The 22,380-nt window shown below is 43.7% G+C and overlaps 1 protein-coding gene across 8 annotated transcripts; it reads right to left on the bottom strand.

The window, feature by feature from the left end:
* Positions 1-1,056: 1,056 nt before the first annotated feature.
* On the bottom strand, positions 1,057-3,336 carry LOC133794812 (factor of DNA methylation 5-like). 8 transcript variants are annotated; one of them, XM_062232234.1, is made up of 8 exons: positions 3,186-3,336; positions 2,955-2,991; positions 2,649-2,753; positions 2,479-2,558; positions 2,169-2,297; positions 1,830-2,039; positions 1,412-1,641; positions 1,057-1,312 (listed from the first exon to the last, which is right to left on the bottom strand). In XM_062232234.1, exons 3-8 carry the CDS (start codon positions 2,731-2,733, stop codon positions 1,300-1,302), a joined length of 747 nt encoding a protein of 248 aa, XP_062088218.1. In that variant the 5' UTR covers positions 2,734-2,753; positions 2,955-2,991; positions 3,186-3,336; the 3' UTR covers positions 1,057-1,299. The 8 variants fall into 8 exon arrangements, with proteins under 8 accessions (XP_062088218.1, XP_062088221.1, XP_062088217.1 ...); XM_062232237.1 differs by having other exon boundaries at positions 2,649-2,765; XM_062232233.1 differs by having other exon boundaries at positions 2,955-2,994.
* Positions 3,337-22,380: the final 19,044 nt, after the last annotated feature.

Here is a 22,380-nt window from a genome sequence, read left to right on the forward strand (position 1 = left end):
TGTACAAGCTTATTCAGATTGTCAAAGATACGGTTGTTCAGACTAAGTATGGCTCTCAGTTTAACCCTTCGCTCGATGTCTCTCCTCCTGCATTTCATCGTGACTCGTTTGGTGAGTCTTCAGTAGCTCCTGAGTCTTCGACTCCTATCCAGGGGGAGTCTACTTCTCTTGCTCCAGTCTTATCTCAAGTGCCCCCAGTTTCATCTACAGTGCCTCTAGCTGACACAGAGTTGGCCACAACATCTACACCAGAACTTCCTGATGCCATTGCTCAGGCTCCAGATTCAACTGCAGCTCTCCAGGGGGAGCAATCTGATGCAACTGTTACCTGAATGTGGTCAAAGATTATGCTCAATGAAGGGGGAGATGATCTTATATTACTTCTTTTATTGTTTTGATCTTGTGTTGTTTTTTGTTATTTTAGTTGTTTAAAAACTTGTTTACGGTTTCTCCAGTCTCTTTTATATTTTGTTCGTTATTGTGGCTGTTTAAGACTCTGTTTACTGTTTGTCTAAACTCTTGTTGGTTGCATGGTTAATATTTTGATTTGCATTGATTTTTTTTTGTCATTGACCATAATTTGTCAAATGGAAAATTGTAAGGACCAATATTTTCAGTATGACAAATTAAGTCCCATTGTGTCTGAAATAGTCTTATGTTATGTGAGTTTGTTCATTTTTTTTAAGTAAGTATTCACGTCAGTCTGTGTGTACAGCAAGATTGTTAGTGATTAACAACTGTTGGTTGTTTATGTGGATCTTGCATCTATAACTAAAGGATTTGGTATATAGGGTAAAATGATTCACTGAATTTTGAAAAAGACAGTACAGTATCTTAAACTTGTTATTGTAACATTACATCTTGATATTGTAAAATTACATCGTGAGAGTATTGTAAAATTACATTTATTACCCTGGTTCAGGGATCCTAGCACTAGTCAGCAGGATTAAGTTTTCAAGGCCTATGAAACTTGTAATTTCGTGTGTCGATTCTCATGATTTTAGATTTTAATGTTCAAGCATAAGTCAAGATATAAATTATTTGAATATTGTAAAATTAGAAAGATAGAAAACTTAGGTTTTCAATATGAATTAAGAACAAGCATGCTCAAAAGTACTTAGGCGATGATCAAAACATGACCCATAATTACAAAACAAAAGCCCATCATAAAAGAACAAAAAGGGGGTCATCCTGAAGTCTTGTCAATATAAAACTTGAAACTAGTTTCCAAAATATATCTAAATAATGGTGTCAGTCACAGACCAAATCCCAGTTCCAAGTACAAGTATATGATGAACTTCACTTTCTCTTCCTGCAATAATTTAACCAACAAAAGAAATTGATTTAGTAAGACAGTTCAATAGGAAAGAAAATTAAATGTTTAATTAGAAACACTGTATAGCGAATCTACTTTAGGCGTTTGCTCCTCTTAGGAGTGGAACCATCGAGCATATACGCAGCCACCTCCTTCAAACTTGCTTTCCTATTTTCTTCGACACTCCACAGCTCTGGTACAACAACACGACCACTAGGGTTATACTCATTCATCTCAGTTAATGCCGTTTTAACCGCCTCATGAACGTTTTTACCGAATTCCTTCTTTAGTCCTTTCAGCTTCTCATCCTCCTCATCAATGACTTCCTGTATTATAATATATGTAAATAAAAAACAGCATTTCAACAACATAAACAAACATCTGAAAGTATTAGTTATCCAAGATTAATCTTGTCATCTTCACTTGTGCTAAGGTAAAATTACAGATAAGTTAGTTAAGTATGCATGGGACAATTGATAACAAATATATGTTTCCAAAACCATGCACAGCATACCTTAAGTTTCCCTCTAATGCTGATAATTTTGAAAGGATGCCAGTGTGGATCTTTAATATTCTCGTTCCATAATGAGCAATTCACTATAGCTTCATGAATAATGGTGTCCTCCTTGGATATTCCCATTGCTTGAATGAATGGTTGAGAGTCGAGTTCACCCATTTTCTTAACAACGAAAGGAGTAGGACTTGATACATTTCCTTTCAAATGCTAAAAGTCAATTAAAGAAGTAACATACATTAGTTTAGTATTGTTTTAGTTTGCGGCAATTTATAAATCTTAACCTCTAGTTAATTTCTAGAGAGCATATTAAAATAAAATAAAAAATTTAACACTTACGTCAATGAAGAACCTCCTTAGATCAGTCAACTCATCCTTGATCTTTTGCTCATTTGCAATAAGAGCTCCCATAAGCGCTTTGTCATCCTCACTCGATTCTTGTAGAACTGCCTTGTTCTTTTTCATAATCTTTGGCAGTGGAGATGTCAATTACCAATTGAGAATCGTAATATAAAAGCAGAAAAAGTTTCATCAATAATTAATTTATCATGCAAATAGCTTTAAAACCTCAGCAAACTAGAATATTAACACAAGTAAAAAATTAGCAATGATCTAAAGACTAAGAGCTTGTTCATAAGTCTAAGCTCACCTTCTGTTCATTTTCCATATCATCGATCCGCTGTTTCAACATTGCAACTTCTTTTTCGAGATCTTGTACCTTTGTCCTTTCTATTAATTATTAGCATAATTAAGTCGATGTTTTACATAAATATATAAATAATATATTTAAGATGAAATATCAAATGCATGCAATATAACCTTCATAATTAAAAGCATATAGTCGGGATATTTCCTTAGAAAGATAGCATCCTCTCTCTAACTCCGCTAGATTTTCATTCTTCATATTAATCCAGAAATGGTGATCTGCATGAATAGCTTAAATATACTTTAGAGCACATCTGTAGAGACCAAACACCAAATTTACAATACTAACTTTCTATTTTCATTTTGATAGCTCTGATTCAGAAAGCCAAAACCAAACCTAGATTGTTTTATTTACTCAATTAGTAGGTCCAAAACCAACAACACATGCATACATAAGGTACTGGAAATACATTCATATACCAATATATCACAATACTTCAAATCCCTGCTGCTGCTGCTGCTGCAAACGTAGGCATGAGAAGAAAGAAGCCAAAATTAATATTTGGATACAGAGAGAAAATAAATAACAGGCAAGACCCAGCCCAGTGCTGCAGAATCACAAAAATTAAATAAGTAAAACAAATACAAAACCTATTTCATTAACGTTGTTGTTTCCACTTTCTTCTAAGAGATGAAACAAAATTGTCCTACCTTTGTTTTTGTTTGATTCAGAAGGTGAAATGAGAGTGGTAAATGAACAAACACATCAGTGGAAAACAATGGGCCAGCTAGACTAGTAGGAACAAGAAAATTTAGAATGGAGTGTGTGAGAGAGAGAAATAAAATTTAGAGTAGAGTTATTCATAGTGGTGGAAATTTTCAACTATCCAAATGTAATTGACACGTGGAATAAAAAATTTGAAAAATGATTTATTTGGCTGCAAATAATCATGTTGGGAGCCACAAATACAGTCTTCTCTTTCTTCTTCCTTTTTTCTAACTGATCTATTCTCTCTCTTATTCCATTTTATAATGACATTTAATCTGAAATTAGCGGCACAATTTTTTTTTTTCAGAAAAATTAAATGACGTCTAGCAGAAGAGATGATGACCAAATAATATGTGCGACCCCTTTCAATAAATAAATAAATAATATGTGAGACCTGGAGAAGAAATCTTATAATATTTGCATATATTCTGCCATAGAAAATTTCGAGGGATTTTCATCTCATCACATCACATCCATCTAATTACTCTTTACTCCACAACCAAGAAAAAGCAATCCATGAGGTCTCTACAGTACAGTCTATCTACTAGCTTATAATGATGACGACCATTGCCATTTCTAAAAGCTCTAAATATTAAGCAAAGAAAGCCACCGTCTCAATCAAAAGAGAAACGTCGCATCTTAGGGGTCCGTTTGGTCATTGTCCAGTCCAATATTTGGATCTCTAAAAGGACCTCATAAATAAGTCCTCCAAAATAATCTCATTCATGCACGATTATTTATCTAATAGAGAATTGTGGGTAAAATAATCTCATGCATGGTAGGATAGCTTCTTTTTTTTTTTTTAAATATATTTTAAATTTAAAAAGAATTTAAATGAAAGAATTAAAAAAATATTTATAAATTTCTTATAAGATCATTATTTTCTAAAATGAGTGAAATCGAACAATTTTGATTTAGTATTCAATGGTGTTAATTATGATACTAAGTTGTGTTTAAGACAATGAATATAGCACTAAAGTTGCATATTCTCTTAAAATTATTTGAAGTGTTTATTTTATAATTTATTTAATTAACATTTATATTAAATTAAATAATTATTTTAAACTCTTATTTAGTATAATCTTTTTTTATTATTTACATATTTTTAATTATTTATTAGATCATTTAGTCATTTAATGCACTAAACACAATGCAACACTTCAAATAAAATAATCAAGTTTAATCGAATCCCAATCTTTTCTAATAGTATAATTCAATCCTTGCTTCTAACTCTTTATACTATGGTACAAATAAATATTAAATCTCATATATTTTAATTTAAATTAAAATATGTTGAAGTAAAACCTATTCCAAATAAATTAATGATGTGTTTACTATGATAGCATTTGGGAACGGGAATGAATACTCTTGTTTACTTGCATGATTTTTGTTAGAAATAGAATTGAAATATGTAAGTTTCACACCACTTTGTCATTTTCATTCTCTCAATTTATAAATTGTTATTTTTATTCTAATTTAATATATATAAAAAAAACTAAAATTGAATAAAATTAACATGTTTATACATATGTTTTTTTAACCTTTAATACAATATATATTTCAAGATAATGTATGACTTTTGTATGGAATAGCATATATACTCTCATAAATTATTAATTTAAATATTTAATATTTACCATTTTATTTGTTTTATATGATTCAACAAAAAATCAATATAGATATATGTTATACTCAAAATTCGACATTGTCACGTGGTGGCCTGCAAAAGCAATGACATGTCAAGACGAAGTGGCAAGACGCTAATGTAATATCTTTCTAATCAAGGAATATTACATTATGTACTTTAAATTATATCAGACTTGCTAACTAAGTCATTTGATTTTAAAATGTGTAACTATGGTTAGTGTCAAAGGTAAGGATTAAAATTTTTGGTCAAAGAAACGTTACTTTTATTTGAAAAGATTCAAACATTTATGTGATCTCAAAATATTACAACCAAACTTTTAAAAATGTGAATATACATCAAAAGTTACATTCAGCCGGCCTAAGCGGCAAAAATAGGGCTACAACCCAGTTCCTCTGAGATATTCCCAACCGTGATGGTCGAGCAGCTGCATATGTACACGCCGCCACCGAAGCTCTCCAAATCATGGTTGGTCAAGCTTTCCCTTCCCCTTACTTGCACCACAAAGCACCCGTGAGCCAAGGCTTAGAAAGAAAACTCAACATGTTCATAAACAGAAAATATAAACTTCCAGAAACTTATATAGCATGTCCAACAGTAATAACCTACACATACAATCATTCAGTTACAAACAAGTGGTCATTGGACCAACACGGGGCCGCTACCTTGAACAGTTAACCTTAAAGCCAACCCCGGGCCTATGCCCTAGCTATGTGACCAGAGTCACTTGGGGCCGTCACCCTTAGCTCTGAATAGCTAGCCATAGAGCTAGCCCAACCCCATGGTTTACCAACGACCATAGAGTCGGCCAACGTAATAGTACATTGTTGGCTTAGGTCTAAGTCTTTCGACCAGCGTGTAGCGCGCTTTTGTCGTCCTTGACTAATAAGTCAAGCCCTGATCCAGGAATACATACCTCAATACAGAAACAGATATAGATAGCCATATCCAAACAAATAAGCACGCATACATGTTAATCACATAACACCATCAAATAAACATTCTCACAATACTAACCATACTTATTTAACGGGCCTTATGCCCTAACCACGAAATTCATACAAAAATAATGGAACTCATAAGTAAGTATCGACCAACATGTGAAGCATTAGCTTAAATATAAATGTCCTTGGGGCCCAAGCCCTATTCATGATAATTGATAACAGTCGAGCCAAGCCCCAATCACATATAACACGTATTGGGTGCAGTTTTCTTACCTCAGGTTTGAGTATAGCGTAAATAAGAACGACCCTCGAACACGATCCCCGTTTCTAGCCCCTAGCGATAACCTAGTCACAACCATAATATAGGATTCAATCAAAAATGAGCAAATAAAGGCTTCCGGACCGAGTCCTAGCCTCTGGGGCCTCGAGTTCCACTATACCGGGTAGCGGAATCAATCCCGAGCCCTAAAGAAAAACTTCCCATTTTTAAAAACTTCCCAAGGCCAAAAATGCCCAGGCGGGCCACGACCCGACCTGGAGGGTCGCGACGCGCCCCTCCTACCCGAAAGCCTCCTCCTCTGTCAAAGGGACGCAGGCCGCGACTTGCCGTTGAGTGTCGCAGTGCGCCTCCCAGATAAAGACCTCCCAAGGCCCTGAGTTTAAGCTGAGTCGCGACCCCTCAATAACAAGGTTGCGACTTGGACCCACGAACCCATATTTTCACACTTTTCAGCAACCAATTTCAATCCAAACTAACCCAATTTCACCCCAAAACTATAATTCAATCCCCACAACAGTTCTAACATCTTCCCAGCAACAAAACCCAACAAAAATCCAGTCTTAAAACTCATCAAAACACCAAGCCAATTCTCAAGCTTAAAGGGTCAAGCACACTTCAAAACAGCCAAGTAAAACATAGAATTTCAATGGCCAAAAACACAATCTAAAGCTTACCTCAACTGAAGATTAATCCCACAAGCTGCAACAGAACTAACTCCCCAAGTTTAGGCTTCAGTTATCCAAGTTTCAGCTAGAAATTTGCTTAATTCTTCAAAGGTTTGCTTAGAAAAGTTTTTTGAGAGAAAGAGAGTGAAGGAGAGAGAGAGGGTCGGTCAGTGGCAGCTTCTAAGTGTTTTTGTGTTTTTGTCGTTAGTTTCCTAAGGCTTAAGTGACTTAAGCTAATCTCGAGGCTCGAGGTACCAAAAACATCCATGAGGGCAAAATGGTCAAATCCCCCAATATTCCTTGTTAAACTCATAAAATCCAAATAAAATCTGCAATTATTCATTTCCATTACCTGATAACCCAATTAAATGCCTAATACCCAAAATACCCCTTGACTCGTCCTGAGTCAGGTATTGGGTCCCATTGTGACTTTCCCGCTAACTTGCTCCCTAGGATCACCTCGTGCCAAGTAACTCAAATAAACCCACATAATAATGTGGTCTCACACATTTATCACATAAATATACAATTGTTGACGCGGTTCTTCGCCAACAGGTAATTAAGAGAAGAAGAGGGAGGGATTAGTGCCAAATGTAGAACCGAATCAGATATATGATCTTAGAGGATGAAAGAGATGACCCAGGACACGTTTTTTAAGTGGTTCGAAGGTTAAAATCCTTCTACTCCACTAGTCAATATTATTGATATATACTGAGTATTTGATTACAGAGTATTTCTTACAAGAGATTATTTTTCCAACCCCTATCAACTCCCAAGGTCTCCATATTTATAGGAGAAGGCACCTGGAAGTTGGTAAGAAAGTCATCCCGTGACCTTCTTACTTGTCGTATCAATTCTGCGACATTCATGATTAATTCCTAAACCTGCACATAAGTATGGTCAAATCGATAGGTAAGGAGGTAATGGGCCGCACGGCCAAACCCAGTCGTGGGTATCTGAATACGCACGTTCCTGCTGCGTGTCCGAGAAGTCAGGGGGATATCAGACACGTGATGCCTGATATATGCACGTTTACCTTGCGTGTGTTGTCTTCACAAAAGGGGTCACAGCCTCCATATCCAGCTCGTACCAGGAGCTTCATACTTAGCTCGGTCTTCGGCCTTTGGAATCCCTGCCCCGGTCTTGGACGGTGAAGGCGAGCTCTTGGGGCTTCCTCGAGCTAAGAAGGCACGACATTACGACAGTAACTCCAGCCCTGGGGATGATCATGAGGTAATCATGATCAGGCCGCAGCTCGGCCTGCTAATAAACCCGTGGGAAAATCAGGGCGTACATCTGCCCCCCAAGCTCCTGCTCGTGGTATGCTACGTTGTATATAAGACCTCGGTAGGGGCTTTTAGACTTCCCCATGAACTCTTCGTATTCCACTTTTTACGCAGGCGCCTGATATGTGGAACATAGTGGGTGGTGACGGTATGTCTTACGAGAACCGCATTTAATGGCCTAGCCTATGCCCAGCCGTCGTTTCGTATTTCGAGTGGAGGGCCTTGGATCCCACATCAGGGCCATCCAACGGCCCTTCTAACGTGACCATTCGCGTATATATAAAAGGGGTGGCCACTCTATGCATGGGCCACCCTTTTACTCGAAATTTATCTGAAACTCTTTCCTTCTTCTCTCTTCATCTCAGAAGAAGAAAAAAAAAAGAAACCCTCTTCTTTGTGACCACCATTTTCAGCATCCAAGAAGCTCAGGCGTGAGAACTCCTCCAAAGCTTTGGACAAGTATTCCGGCGAAGCCCCCACCTAGGCGACACCTTCATCCACTTTCCAATCAAATATCCTATAAGTTTCCTGACCATGTGCGTTTTGAAAATACATGTCACTGTAGCTTAGGTAAAAAATTTACTGTAGCCGCATGCAAGTGTTTACTGGGTTTTGTGGATACGGAGGGTGAAAGCCCTTTTAGGTTAGGGTATCTTTGCTGTAGGAAATCACTTAAGAGTAGGGTTTTCAGGATGCTTTTTCTGGGGAAAATTTCTAGGTAGGAGCTTTGGAACTTTGGGGTGCAAAACCGAGTAGCTTAGGGAACACGCCTCACAGGCGGTTTTGCAATTTTTGCCTACTGAAACTTTCCCCCCAAGGAAAATTCTATCCTGACCCTCCTAACACACGAATTCCGAGTAATCGGGGATCTGTTGGGAGCACAGATGCGTGTTCATAGAACCGCGTGGTCCTACTCTCCACGGGCTGGGCTTACCTCAGCTCGTGCAAATAATAATTGCTTTTTCTTCATGCTTGGGTCGCCTTTTCTGAAATGTTATCTTTTGTTCGTTAGGCGACCAGATGGCACCAACAAGGAACGCCCCACAAAAGACCTTCGGAAGCTCGTCCTCCCAGCAGGACAAAGGCAAAGCGGTGATACCGAACTCTCCGATCCCTAGCTTTGGGCCAGGAGTGGAGCGGGAGCTCGAGGTGGCTCCTGACGCGTTCTTTGAGGCAGAGAGGATCGTCTCAAAGATCACCGACCAAGCGAAGATCAATAAAATCTTCCTCTCCCACAACATCGCGTTGGGGAAGGCATTTGTGGTGGCACGACCTCCCGCCGAGGGCGAGCGAAGCTGCGCGCCGCTTGACGAATCGTTCGCGGCCTGGAGCGACGAGCATTTCAAGGCGGGGGCCTTCCTGCCGCTGGACCGGTACTTCGCTGACTTCTTGAATTATGTGAAGTTGGCCCCCTTCCAGCTCCACCCCAACTCTTATCGGTTGTTGGCGGGGTTGAGATACTTATTTTTGAAGCATGAGTGGGAGGTCCCCACTCCTGCAGATATTTTGTATTTCTTCTGCCTCAAGGCCAGCCCGGATCAGCGGGGGCGAGGCAATGGGTTTTACTATCTAACACGATTCCCCAATACGGCTGCGGTCATCGAGCTGCCCAGCCACCCCAATGACTTTAAAGACCAATTCTTTATGTCGACGGGGTTCAGGAACTGCGAGCTCCATTACTTCAATCGTCCTCGTAAGTGCTTTTTATCTTTAGCTCGTAAGTTAAGTTCCGCACAATTCTTGTGTCCCTTTCTGACTTGGATTAATCCTGCAGCTATCTTCGCGAGGACAGAGAAATCTGCGACCCTCGGGGGTCAATATGAGACATTAGCGGGCTTGTCCCCCAGTGAGAAGGACTACCGGGTGCTCGTGACGGATGAGACGATGGTGGCTTGCAAGCTGATTTTCCCGAATCAGACTTTAAACCTCAGGAGGCCCTGGGGGCTTCCCCCAGCTCGCGACACCAGACCCATTGTCATGGAGGAGGTCGCGGAAGACGAAGATGAGGAGGATGAGGGCGACAAAGTCCCGCTCGTGAGGAGTAGGAAGCGGACCTTGGAGGTCGTCCCGGTGACGGGCGAGGAGAGGATCCATTCCGGAGCAGCCGCGGGTCCTTCTGACCAAGGTAACCCTTATACGTTTAGGATTCTAGATAGGGCCACAGCAGACCCCCGACTAGCTAGGTTCAATCCTAGGCATCTCGTCCATCGTCACCGAAGCGATCCGGACCTGAATACAACCCTGCTCCATTGTGTCGACCGGCTCGTGCTGGATCACCAAGAGAGCTAACCTAGGGGTACCGTAGTAGTAGATAACATCCTAGCCTTTAGGTCGGTCCTATTCGAGGAGTATGGGACCAACCTCTGCTCATTTCCATCACTCCGGAGGGGTATCTTAGCTCCGGGGCTTAGGCAGTATGTAGGAGAATCTAGCCCTGAGTCAGACCCGGACCCAGAACTTGCGCCAGTTCGGGAAGTAATCGTCTTAGGTTCTTCTTCCAGCTCAGGGGGTAGGGCTCCCTTAGTATTCGCATACTTTTTACTTTTAACCCTTTGTCTTTGTCTCTGTATGGTTGCTAACTTGTACTAACCATGTTTTTGTTTTGACAGAAGAGATGTCTCAGTCCGAGGAAAGCCTGCGAGGTGCGGTCTTCGGGGGGAACCCCTCAGCTGGGCCAAGAATGAAAAGGCTCCGGACGTCCAGGAACGCCGCCGGGACCCCCACCAAGTCTCCTGCAAAGGAGAAGGATCAAGCCCTAACTTCACAGGTCGCAGGAGCGGTTCCTCCTGCTGCAGGGGGAAGCAATATGCCTCCACCGGCTCCGCGAGCTCCACTCGCCGCCCGGGACGCAGTGATGGAGGTCGGGACTTCGGCCATTGTATCCTCCGACGAGCGCATACTAGTCAATCCCCAGGACTTGGAGAAGATCCCCGAGGCCTTCCGGGGAACGGTGTATGAGTCGGCGAACTACGCCGTCAGCCATACATACAAGTTCACCGAGAAGGAGCTCCGGGCCATCGAGACAATGAGCCCGGTGGACGTGCTGGAGTCTTCACTAGGCATGGCCATGACAGTAAGTCAACCTTAACTTTTGTGGTTTTTTACTTTGTTATTCTTTGCCCTGTTTTTTTCTAAGGCAGTAGTCTCTGTCTTTGTAGAGCGTTGTCGCCCTACACCGGAGCATCATAAGGACCAAAACTCAGCTCGGGGATATGAGGGACGAGCATCAGACTACCCTGCAAGCGGCCAAGGATGCCTTGGCGGCCTCTCAGGTCGAGTTGGAGAATTCCCGCTCAAAGGTTCAAGAGCTCGAGACCTCTCTCTCCACCTCGCAGACAGACCTAGCTGCCGCGAAGACTGAGGTCCAGGTCGCACAAGATGCCCTGGAGGCCGAGCGGTCAACTTTAGAAAAGTCCATGGAAGATCTATTCTACCATTGCTGGGTCTACAATCTAGACGCAGACTTTTCTTTCATGTCGGCGAGCCTCTGGGAGCGCCTGCTGGTGAAGTTCCAAGCTTGCCTTGATAAAGAGGTGCCCTCCGAGGCCGGGGAAGGCTCTGGCGCTGCTGAGCAAGGTGAGACGGCGACCTCCAAGGGGCCACCTGGCGGAGCTTAGGGTTTTTCCTCTCTTTTGCCCTTCACTATTTTTTTATGATTTTTTGTGTAACCTTCGCATGAGGTGCTTCCACCTCGAGACAATTTGGTTTTATGTTTTTGATTGATCTCCTCTTTTTTGCCTTTACGTATTTCGGTTACAATCTTTTGAAAAACTTAGTTTATGATGATCTTTTTCCATATCTCGAGCTCTTTAGGAAGAACAACGATCAATAGATTTAAATCAACTTCTAAGTTTTATGACCCGGTTAAGACTAGGAACTTATTTTGAAAACTTAGTTCGCGTTAACTCTTATCCATATCTCGAGCTCTTTAAGAAGAACAACGATCAATAGATTTAAATCAACTTCTAAGTTTTATGACCCAGTTAAGACCAGGAACTTATTTTGAAAACTTAGTTCGCGTTAACTTTTATCCATATCTCGAGCTCTTGAAGAAGAACAACGATCAATAGATTTAAATCAACTTCTAAGTTTTATGACCCGGTTAAGACCAGGAACTTATTTTGAAAACTTAGTTCGCGTTAACTTTTATCCATATCTCAAGCTCTTTAAGAAGAACAACGATCAATAGATTTAAATCAACTTCTAAGTTTTATGGCCCGGTTAAGACCAGGTAGGACTTAGTTAGCGCCAATCCTTATCAATATCTCGCGTTTTTTTAAGAAAAACAACGGTCAATTGATATGAATCAACTTCTAAGTCATTAAGGAGACCTGGTTATATCCAGGTACAATATGCCCCCCAAGTAACTGGGAAAGGGTCTTTCGTGGTTACTTTAGATTACACTTGAAAATATGTACAAATATAAACAGAAAGTTGATTCTCATTAATACATAAAAAGTGGCATTCCAAGCCTTACAAGTGAATCATTGATAATATTTCTTTAAGTGGATGGCGTTCCAAGTCCGCGGGACCGCCCCTCCATTAAGCCGAGCTAACTTATAAGTTCCTTCCTTAATGATTTCGATGACTTGGTATGGTCCTTCCCAGTTTGGTCCCAAAACTCCATCTTTGGGATCTTTTCCGGCCAGAAAAACTCTCCTCAGGACCAAGTCGCCAACGCTAAAGGCGCGTTTTTTGACCCTGGCGTTGAAATAGCGAATGATTTTCTGCTGATAATGGGCAAGCTGGAGTTGCGAATCCTCTCGCCTTTCATCAACCAGATCGAGGGCATTGAACAGGAGCTCGTGGTTTTGATCTTGGTCGTAAGGCTGGACTCTATGCGAAAGCACCTTAATTTCCACGGGGAGGACTGCCTCACTCCCAAAGGTTAGGGAAAAGGGAGTATGACCCGTAGGAGTCCGATGCGAGGTCCGGTATGCCCATAGGACCTGGGGGAGCTGTTCTGGCCAGACCCCCTTCGCTTCATCTAATCTTTTCTTGAGGCTTGCCTTTAGGGTCTTGTTGACAGCTTCGACCTGGCCATTAGCCTGAGGATAGGCCACGGAGGAGAAACTTTTTACAATCCCATGTCTTTTACAGAACTCGGTGAACAGGTCGCTGTCGAACTGAGTGCCGTTATCGGAGACGATCTTCTTGGGCAGGCCGAAATGACAGATGATGCTTTTAACCACGAAGTCAAGCACCTTTTTGGACGTTATCGTTGCCAACGGATCTGCCTCCACCCACTTAGTAAAGTAGTCGATGGCTACCATGGCGTAACGAACCCTGCCTTTTCCAGTGTGGAGGGCGCCAATCAAGTCTATCCCCCAAACGGAAAACGGCCATGGGGACGAGATCATCTTCAGCTCGACTGGAGGAGCTCGGGAAACGACAGCGAATCGCTGGCACTTGTCGCACTTTTTCACGTACGAGATCGAGTCTTTTGATAGAGTAGGCCAGTAATACCCTTGCCTGAGAACCTTTAAGGCCAAGCTCTGCTCCCCGGTGTGGTCTCCGCAGAATCCTTCGTGAACTTCCTGCAGGATGGCCTTCACTTCACTTGGAAGAACGCACCGGAGGAGAGGTAGGGAGTGCCCTCGTCGGTACAACACCCCATCAACTATCGTATATCTAGGGGCTTGATACAGGATTCGCCGTGCATCGTTACGTCCTTCAGGCAGCTTGCCCTCGATGAGATATTCAAGAATGGGGGTCATCCAAGTCGGCCTGGCGTCGACCATCTCGACCTCAGCCCTGTCTCCTTCTATACTTGGTTTTTCCAAGAATTCTATTGGAACTAACCCCAAGGTCTCTGCCTCTCACGAGGTGGCGAGTTTGGCAAGAGCATCTGCATTAGAATTTTGTTCCCGGGGTATCTGTTCGATCGATCCTTGCTCAAATGCAGACAGCTCAGCTTTTACCTTTGCCAGATAGGCGGCCATCTTGGGTCCCCGCTCCTGATACTCGCCCAGGACCTGGTTTACCACGAGTTGGGAGTCACTGAAGCACTGGACGGAGCTCGCCTTTAACTCCTTGGCTATCCTCAGCCCGGCCAACAAAGCTTCGTACTCTGCCTCGTTGTTGGAGGCCTTGAACCCGAACTTTAGCGCCGAGTGGAATCTATGTCCCTCGGGGGATATCAGAATGATTCCGGCCCCGGAGCCGTTCTCGTTGGATGAACCATCCACAAAGATCCTCCACAACGATTGGGGCGAGGTGACTTGGGGTAAGACCTCTGCTGGATTCTCCTGGAATCCCGTGCATTCTGCCACAAAATCAGCGAGAGCCTGACTTTTTATGGCAGTTCGTGGAGTGTAGAAAATCTCGAACTGATTGAGTTCGATGGTCCACTTTAACAAACGTCCCGATGCTTCAGGTTTTTGCAAAACCTGCCTTAAAGGTTGATCGGTTATGACGTGGATCGAGTGGGACTGGAAGTACGGCCTGAGCTTTCAAGAGGCCGTGATGAGGCAGAACGCCAATTTCTCCATCAACGGGTATCGGGACTCAGCCCCGAGAAGTCTCTTGCTGATGTAGTAGACTGGTTTCTGAACTTGGTCCTCTTCTCGTACCAGTATGGCACTAGCTGCATCCTCAGTGACAACCAAGTAGAGAAAAAGAGGCTCCCTTGCCTTGGGTTTGGATAGCATGGGCGGTTCAGCCAGATGTGCCTTCAGGTCGAGGAATGCCCTTTCGTACTCTACTGTCCATTCAAACTTCTTGTTTCCTCAGAGCAGGTTGTAGAAGGGCAAACACTTGTCGGTTGACTTGGAAATAAACCGGTTGAGTGCTGCCACTCTTCCTGTTAAGCCTTGGACATCTTTCCGCAACCTGGGCGAAGGAAGCTCGAGCAGTGATCGGATCTTACCGGGGTTTGCCTCGATTCCTCGGGTATTGACTATGAACCCCAGGAATTTCCCTGACGCGACTCCAAAAGTGCATTTCTGGTGATTGAGCCTCATGCCATATGCTCGCAGTATTTTAAAACATTCTTCCAGGTCGGAAACATGGTTATCAGCAATCTTTGACTTGATTAGCATGTCATCAACGTACACTTCCATGTTTTTTTCCGATCTGGTCTGCGAACATTCTATTTACTAGCCTTTGGTAGGTAGCTCCGGCGTTCTTCAAACCGAATGGCATGACCTTGTAGCAGTATTAGTCGGGGTCATGAAGCTGGTGTGCTCCTGGTCCGCCGGATTCATCGCGATCTGATTGTAGCCCGAGTACACGTCCATAAAGGACATAAGCTCGTGCCCTGCTGTGGCATCCACCAACTGGTCAATCCTTGGCAATGGAAAACAATCCTTGGGGCAGGCTTTATTCAAGTCGGAGAAGTCGATGCAGGTCCGCCACTTCCCGTTGGGCTTTGGAACTAGCACGGGGTTGGCGACCCAGATTGGAAACTTGGCTTCACGGATAAAGCTGCATTTCTTGAGCCGAGCTACTTCTTCTTCTAGGGCTTCAGCCCGGGTTGTTCCTAAACGCCTTTGCTTCTGAGACTTGGCAGGGATGCTTTTGTCCAGATGAAGTGTGTGCATGATAACACTCAGGCTAATCCCCACTATGTCCTCGTGCGACCATGCGAATACGTCTAAGTTATCCCGCAGAAATGTAGTCAGCTCCGCCTTCCTCTTGCCACAGAGGTTTTTCCCGAGCTTGACCAGCCGTGATGGATTTTGTGGATCAAGGTTCACCTCCTCGAGCTCCTCAATAGCCTGGAGCTCGGATCTGTCTTCGCCTACTCGGGGGTCAATATCCTCATTTAAAGCGACATTTCCCCCTTTGGCGCTTTGAGGTTTTTCAGTCTCATGATCCGCCAAGGGTTCCTGAGATTCCTCTTCACTTTGAATGGCCATTGCCAGCTGCCCGGGTTTAGATTTTCTCTTCATGGAAATGCTGTAGCATTCCCTTGCAGCGAGCTGATCGCCATGGATAGTGCATATTCCCACCGAAGTAGGGAACTTTATCGCGAGGTGGCGAATGGACGTGACAGCCTCGAAAGCTATGAGTGTAGGTCATCCTAAAATTGCGTTGTAGGCAGCGGAGCAATCTATGACCATGAACTCGAGTAGTTTGGAGACTGTCCGAGATTCTTCACATAGGGTGATCACCAGCTCGATCGTACCTATCGCCGCTGATCCTTCTCCCAAAAAACCATACAGCATCATGGAGGTTGCCTTTAGCTCAGCGACTGTCAAACCCATCTTCTCTAAGGTGGATCGGAATAGGAGGTTCACCGAGCTCCCATTGTCTATTAGTACCCTCCTCACTCTCTGGTTGGCGAGCTGGACTGCTACAACCAAGGGATCATTGTGAGGGAACTGGACATGGCCTGCATCTTCCTCCGTAAAAATGATTGGTTGCCTCTCCAATCGCTGCTGCTTTGACTGGTGCTGCTCCGGGACGAACTCCACTCTGTTGTGAGCCTTTAGTTCATTCACGTATCTCTTCTGGGCGCCTCTGGTCGTGCCAGCCATGTGCGGTCCTCCAGAGATGGTGGATATCTCTCCCCCGACCACGGGAGGAGGGACAACTTGATCTACCCGAGACCCGGGCTGACTGGCTGGGGCTTCTGGAGCAGGCCAACTCGCTGGAACCCTATTATGTGAGTATTGAGCCAAGGGGCCGGCTCGGATGAGAGTCTCGATCTCGTCTTTTAGATGCCTACAATCATCGGTATTGTGGCCCACATCGTTATGAAAACGACAAAATTTGGAAGTGTCTCTCTTTCCCTTGTGGTGCTTCAATGACTCCGGCCTCTTCCAGGGGACCCGAGTAGAGTTGGCCAAGAAGATACTCTCCCTGGACTGGGTGAGCTCAGTATACGTCGTGAAAACAGGCTTAAACTTGTCTACGGACTTATTCTTCTTTTGGCTGTGCTGACTGTTTTCGCCATTTCCCTTTCTTTTGCCTTCACCGGGCTGGTTGTTCTGCGTGACGTTTTGGGTCGCTGCCATGACCTCCGTCCCCACTCCAGCGAGCTGATCAAGAACCGGCTGGTTCCCGCAGCTGAGGCTTCGGCTTCCTCCAAGTTTATCCATTCTTGGGCCCTGTTAAGGAATTCGTTAATCGAGTTGACTCCCTTCCTTTGTATATCCTTCCAGAGGTCTCCTCCGACAAGGATTCCGGTTCTCATGGCCATGAGCTTGGAGCTATCATCCGCGTCTCTGGCCTGAGCAGCAACGTTCGCGAATCTGCTCAGGTAGGCCTTCAGAGTCTCACCGGGCTGCTGTCTCACGTTAGCCAGGGAGTCGGCCTGGACACGGGTGGCCTGGGAGGCTCGGAATGCCCTTTTGAAGTCAGTTGAGAAGGTCTTCCAGGAGCTGATTGACTGTCTTTTGCTTTGCTTGAACCACTACCTGGCAGGTCCAATCAGGGTGGAAGGGAAGATGAGACATCTCAGCTCCGGGCCAATGTTATGGGCCATCATTAGGGTGTTGAACATTCCTAAGTGGTCCGAGGGGTCTCCGTCCCCGTTGAATTTTGACAAGTGCGGCATACGGAAACCAGATGGGTACGCCGTTGCTGCTATATTGGGGGCGAAGAGTTCCATCTCGTCCCCTGAATCATATTCGTCTTTTTCTTTTTCTGATAGGAGCTTCCTCATCAGCTCTTCCATCTGAGTCAGGCGCTCGAGGGTTTGGTCCTGATGTCCTTGGTTATTCTGGGGCTGTTCAACAGCTCCGGATCCATTGTACATATTTGGTGGGCTATTGCCCCTCCTATCTTGAGATGGGTTATTTGGGACATTCCCTCCGTTATGTACTTCGGACAGAGCCCCCCCTGAGCGAGCCTAGCCATCTCCTCCTGCTCGGCCCCCTTTATGAGAGTTGAGGCAATCTCGCAGGTCACCTCCCTGGGTGGTCTGGTGACTTTGTGCCGAACTTAAACGCTGACGCAGGTCTCCTCCAGATAGATCACTCCGGCGACTGCCGGTCCAGTGGCTCCTGCTGGATAGGCTTGGAGTCCGCCTACGGTGCTGAGGATCTGAGCTTTCCCCTGGCACCCTGCTACGTCGGGAAGGTCCTGCCGATGGCGGGTTTCTCCTACTACTCCCATAAGCTGGGATGTCTCGGACGGGCCGAGGAGGAGACGGATATCTGATTGGAGAAGGAGGATGCCTGACTGGAGAGGCGATCCTGGTTCCATCAGGTCGGATTAGATTTGGTGGGGGCCTTTCGGCCCTGCCAACCTGCTGGTCCCGTTCTTGGCGATCTGGACGAGGCGCAGGATGGTTGTTGGGAATGGGCTGATGTCGCGAGCCCTCCCCGGATCTCCTTCGGGAGTTTCCTCGAGCTCCTCTGGGCGCTCTCGAGGATGGTTGGGAGCTAGGAGTCGACGTCCTGACCGAACGACTGTATTGTTGTTGTCTGGCCCTAGGCATTTCCTCGAAGTTTGCCTCTCGATGGTGTGATGAAGGGGTGGAGTTGGCTGCCGGAAGTCTATCCGAGCGGCTATGCCTGGACTGGTTACCCCGGCGAGACTTAGGAGCCTCGCCTTTCCTCTCTCCGACGTTAATGCCGGTTGTGAGAGGGGGTAGTCAGCCCAGCATATCCTGGATTTGCTGACTAGCTATTGCTAACTGACTCCTCAGCTGAGCGTTCTCCATCTCCACCGCAGTATAATAACATGGGTTCGGATTAGGTGGCTGGGGTGCCGAACTACCAGTATCATCTTGGCCCGCCGGCTGTTTCCCTGGCCGCTGCTGGACTTCAGGAACTTGTTCACCAGGGATGGCAGTATGATGAGCCTCCTGCCCATCATGCTGTTCTGTCTCGTTACCATGCCTGGATCGAGTAGTCACCATAGTTGGATGTTTATAGCAGCACTAATCGAACTTCCTCTCAATGAAAGCACCAAACTGTTGACGCGATTCTTCGCCAACAGGTAATTAAGAGAAGAAGAGGGAGGGATTAGTGCCAAATGTAGAACTGAATCAGATATATGATCTTAGAGGATGAAAGAGGTGACCCAGGACACATTTTTTTAAGTGGTTCGAAGGTTAAAATCCTTCTACTCCACTAGTCAATATTATTGATATATACTGAGTATTTGATTACAGAGTATTTCTTACAAGAGATTATTTTTCCAACCCATATCAACTCCCAGGGTCTCCATATTTATAGGAGAATGCACCTGGAAGTTGGTAAGAAGGTCATCCCGTGACCTTCTTACTTGTCGTATCAATTCTGCGACATTCATGATTAATTCCTAAACCTGACACATAAGTATGGTCAAATCGATAGGTAAGGAGGTAATGGGCCGCATGACCCAACCCAGTCGTGGGTATCTGAATACGCACGTTCCTGCTGCGTGTCCGAGAAGTCAGAGGGATATCAGACACGTGATGCCTGATATATACATGTTTACCTTGCATGTGTTGTCTTCACAAAAGGGGTCACAGCCTCCATATCCAGCTCGTACCAGGAGCTTCATACTTAGCTCGGTCTTCGGCCTTTGGAATCCCTGCCCCGGTCTTGGACGGTGAAGGCGAGCTCTTGGGGCTTCCTTGAGCTAAGAAGGCACGACATTACGAAAGTAACTCCAGCCCTGGGGATGATCATGAGGTAATCATGATCAGGCCGCAGCTCGACCTGCTAATCAGCCCGTGGGAAAATCAGGGCGTACAACAATCATGCCCGCAACGGCCCAAATTACTAAGATTGCCCTTCTAATAAGAAACAGGCCCACATGCATATTTAATATCTCTGTTGACGCGGTTCTTCGCCAACAGGTAATTAAGAAAATAAGAGGAAGGGATTAGTGCTTATGTTGAACCGAAATAGATGAATGATCTTTTTAGAAATGGGATGGTGACACAATTACGTTTTTAGGTGGTTCAAAGGTTAAAATCATTCTACTCCACCAGTCAATATTATTGCTATATGCTTGGTATTCTTTTACAGGGTATTTCTTACACAATAGAATCCAACCCTTTGCAACTCCCAGAGTCTTCCATATTTATAGGAGAGGGCACCTGGGAGTTGGTAAGAAGGTCATCCCGTGACCTTCTTACCTATCATGTCAACTCTATGACATTCATGATTAATTCCTAAAACCTGACACATGAAGTGTGGTCTAATCAATAAGTAAGGGGGATAATGGGCCGCACGGCCCAACCCAGTCGTGGGTGCCAGAATGCGCACGTTTATGCTGTGTGTCCGAGAAGTCAGGGATATATCAGACACGTGATGTCTGATATATGCACGTTTACCTTGCGTGGTTGACTTTATAAAAGGTCACAACCTCCAACTCTAGCTCGTACCACAAGCTGGATGCTTCTCTCGACCTGTGGCCTTCAGAGTCCAAACTCAGTCTAATCTTGGTGAACCCTTAGGTTACCTCGAGCTGAGGAGGTAGAATCTTTTGAGTGGCAGCTCCGGTCTTGGGGATGTCCACGTGGTAGGCATGATTAGGCCGTATCTCAGCTGGTTAACAGCCCGTGGGAAAACCAGGGCGTACAATCTCTTAACATGCACAACTAGTCATATTATCACATAATCCACATAATTACAATTAAATGTAACAAATAAGCATATAATTCCATATACTTCCATTCTGGCCTCCTAATCAAGGCCCTAAGCCTTATTAGGTAATTTTGGGACGTTACAACTACAGTCACCATTCACCAACAAGAGTAACCCTCGTCACTGTCTCAACACTAAGGCAAAGGCAGACCTCGCTAGCACCAGTCTACTTCTTCCATTGCATGAAGTCAAATTATCCCCAGATGACTAGGCTAGAGCCAATCGCAAGAAGGAAAGGGCCCTAGCCAATCAAGTGATGCCACAGGTCCCAGCTAGTCGTCAAATGTTCTAGCTGGTCGCTGGAGGGCCAAATGATCATCAGAGATCCTCGTTGTTCGTTGGTAGGGCTGAGCATTGGGCGGGTTGGTCGGGTTACAAGGCATTTTTACCTGTCCAATGTCATAATCGGGTTAGCAAAAGTGACCCGTAACTTGCCCAATTAAGAAATTTTTTTTTAACCCGTTCAATAATTTGGGCGGGTTGGTAAGGTTAACCCGCCCAAACCAAAATGGTATTTTTTTTTGGCGGGTTGGTCGGGTCAACCTGCCCAAACAAATGTGGTATTTTTTTTTAACATTTTTGTAATTTTTTTTTAAATACTAGTACTAATAGTGTGAAGTTTATATTTTTAAGCTTAAAACAATATTTTAAATTTATAGTAAAAAAATTAAAACAAAACTTAATTAATTTATATATTTATTTGAATATATTAAAAATAATAAATTCTTAATTGGGCGGGTTGGGTTATATTGGGCGGGTTGATAATTATTTTCAACCCGCCCAATGTAACAATTGGGCGGTTTAAATTTTGGTCGGTTTATTCGGGTTGCGTTTTTTGGCGGTTTTTTTGGGTTGGTTTGGGCGGTTTATTCGGGTTGTAAAATTTTTTGCACAGCCCTATTCGCTGGTGGCCCTAGCCACCTAAGCCTTTTTTTGCACCAGAGTGCGACTTCAACCTCTACATGAACAGGACACATCGAATTACCATTTTTGGTGAGACAGAAACCTGCCTTCATCCAAGTGTACCAAAAATTAGCCTGACCGGGAAACAAGTTGTCATCGTCAACTCTTCCCATCTATGCGACTATAAATATAACAAATCAAAATGTAACAAGGGTCAAAGACAAGTCAGTAACTGTTTATTTTCAAAGAGAGCTCCTACTCTCCATTACTATAATTGTCCAAGAACAGGATCAAACTCAGTGTAATTGTTCTTAAGGGTTCAAAGTTCTTCAAAAATATTACTGACTAAAGTGGGCGTAGGTCATCTTTTTTGTGCCAGGCCACTATAATTCTTTGCATCTTTCATTTATTACCACATTTATTTCTCTTTCTTTGGTTCACTATTCACAACAGAGATTCCACTCTGGATTTTACACTCAAAATAACTCTTCATTTATTGCTCAATGCAAATTGACGAAAAAACCAGTCAACAATATATTAATTAAATATTCGTTAATTTTCTTTCATTATTGTTATTTGAAAATAATATTTTTTATTTATAGTATATTTTTATTGATGTGGAAAACAATTAATATAAAAAAATTGATACTTAATATATTTTTTAAATTGCATATATATATTTGTGTGTATATAATTTAAAATTTAAATATTCATATTACTTTCAAAATGTAATTTGTTGACTCGAGTATTGGACAACTAATAAATTAATGAGACGTGAAAACTTTTGTACATGAAACTAAGAGAGAATGTAAGTGCAATAAGTGTAGTAAATAGATTGCAGGTGAAGCATAGTGGTTCAGCTACTAACCACATACGTCCACTTT

The sequence above is a fragment of the Humulus lupulus genome, chromosome 8, assembly GCF_963169125.1.
Source record: "Humulus lupulus chromosome 8, drHumLupu1.1, whole genome shotgun sequence".
Taxonomy (NCBI): domain Eukaryota; kingdom Viridiplantae; phylum Streptophyta; class Magnoliopsida; order Rosales; family Cannabaceae; genus Humulus; species Humulus lupulus.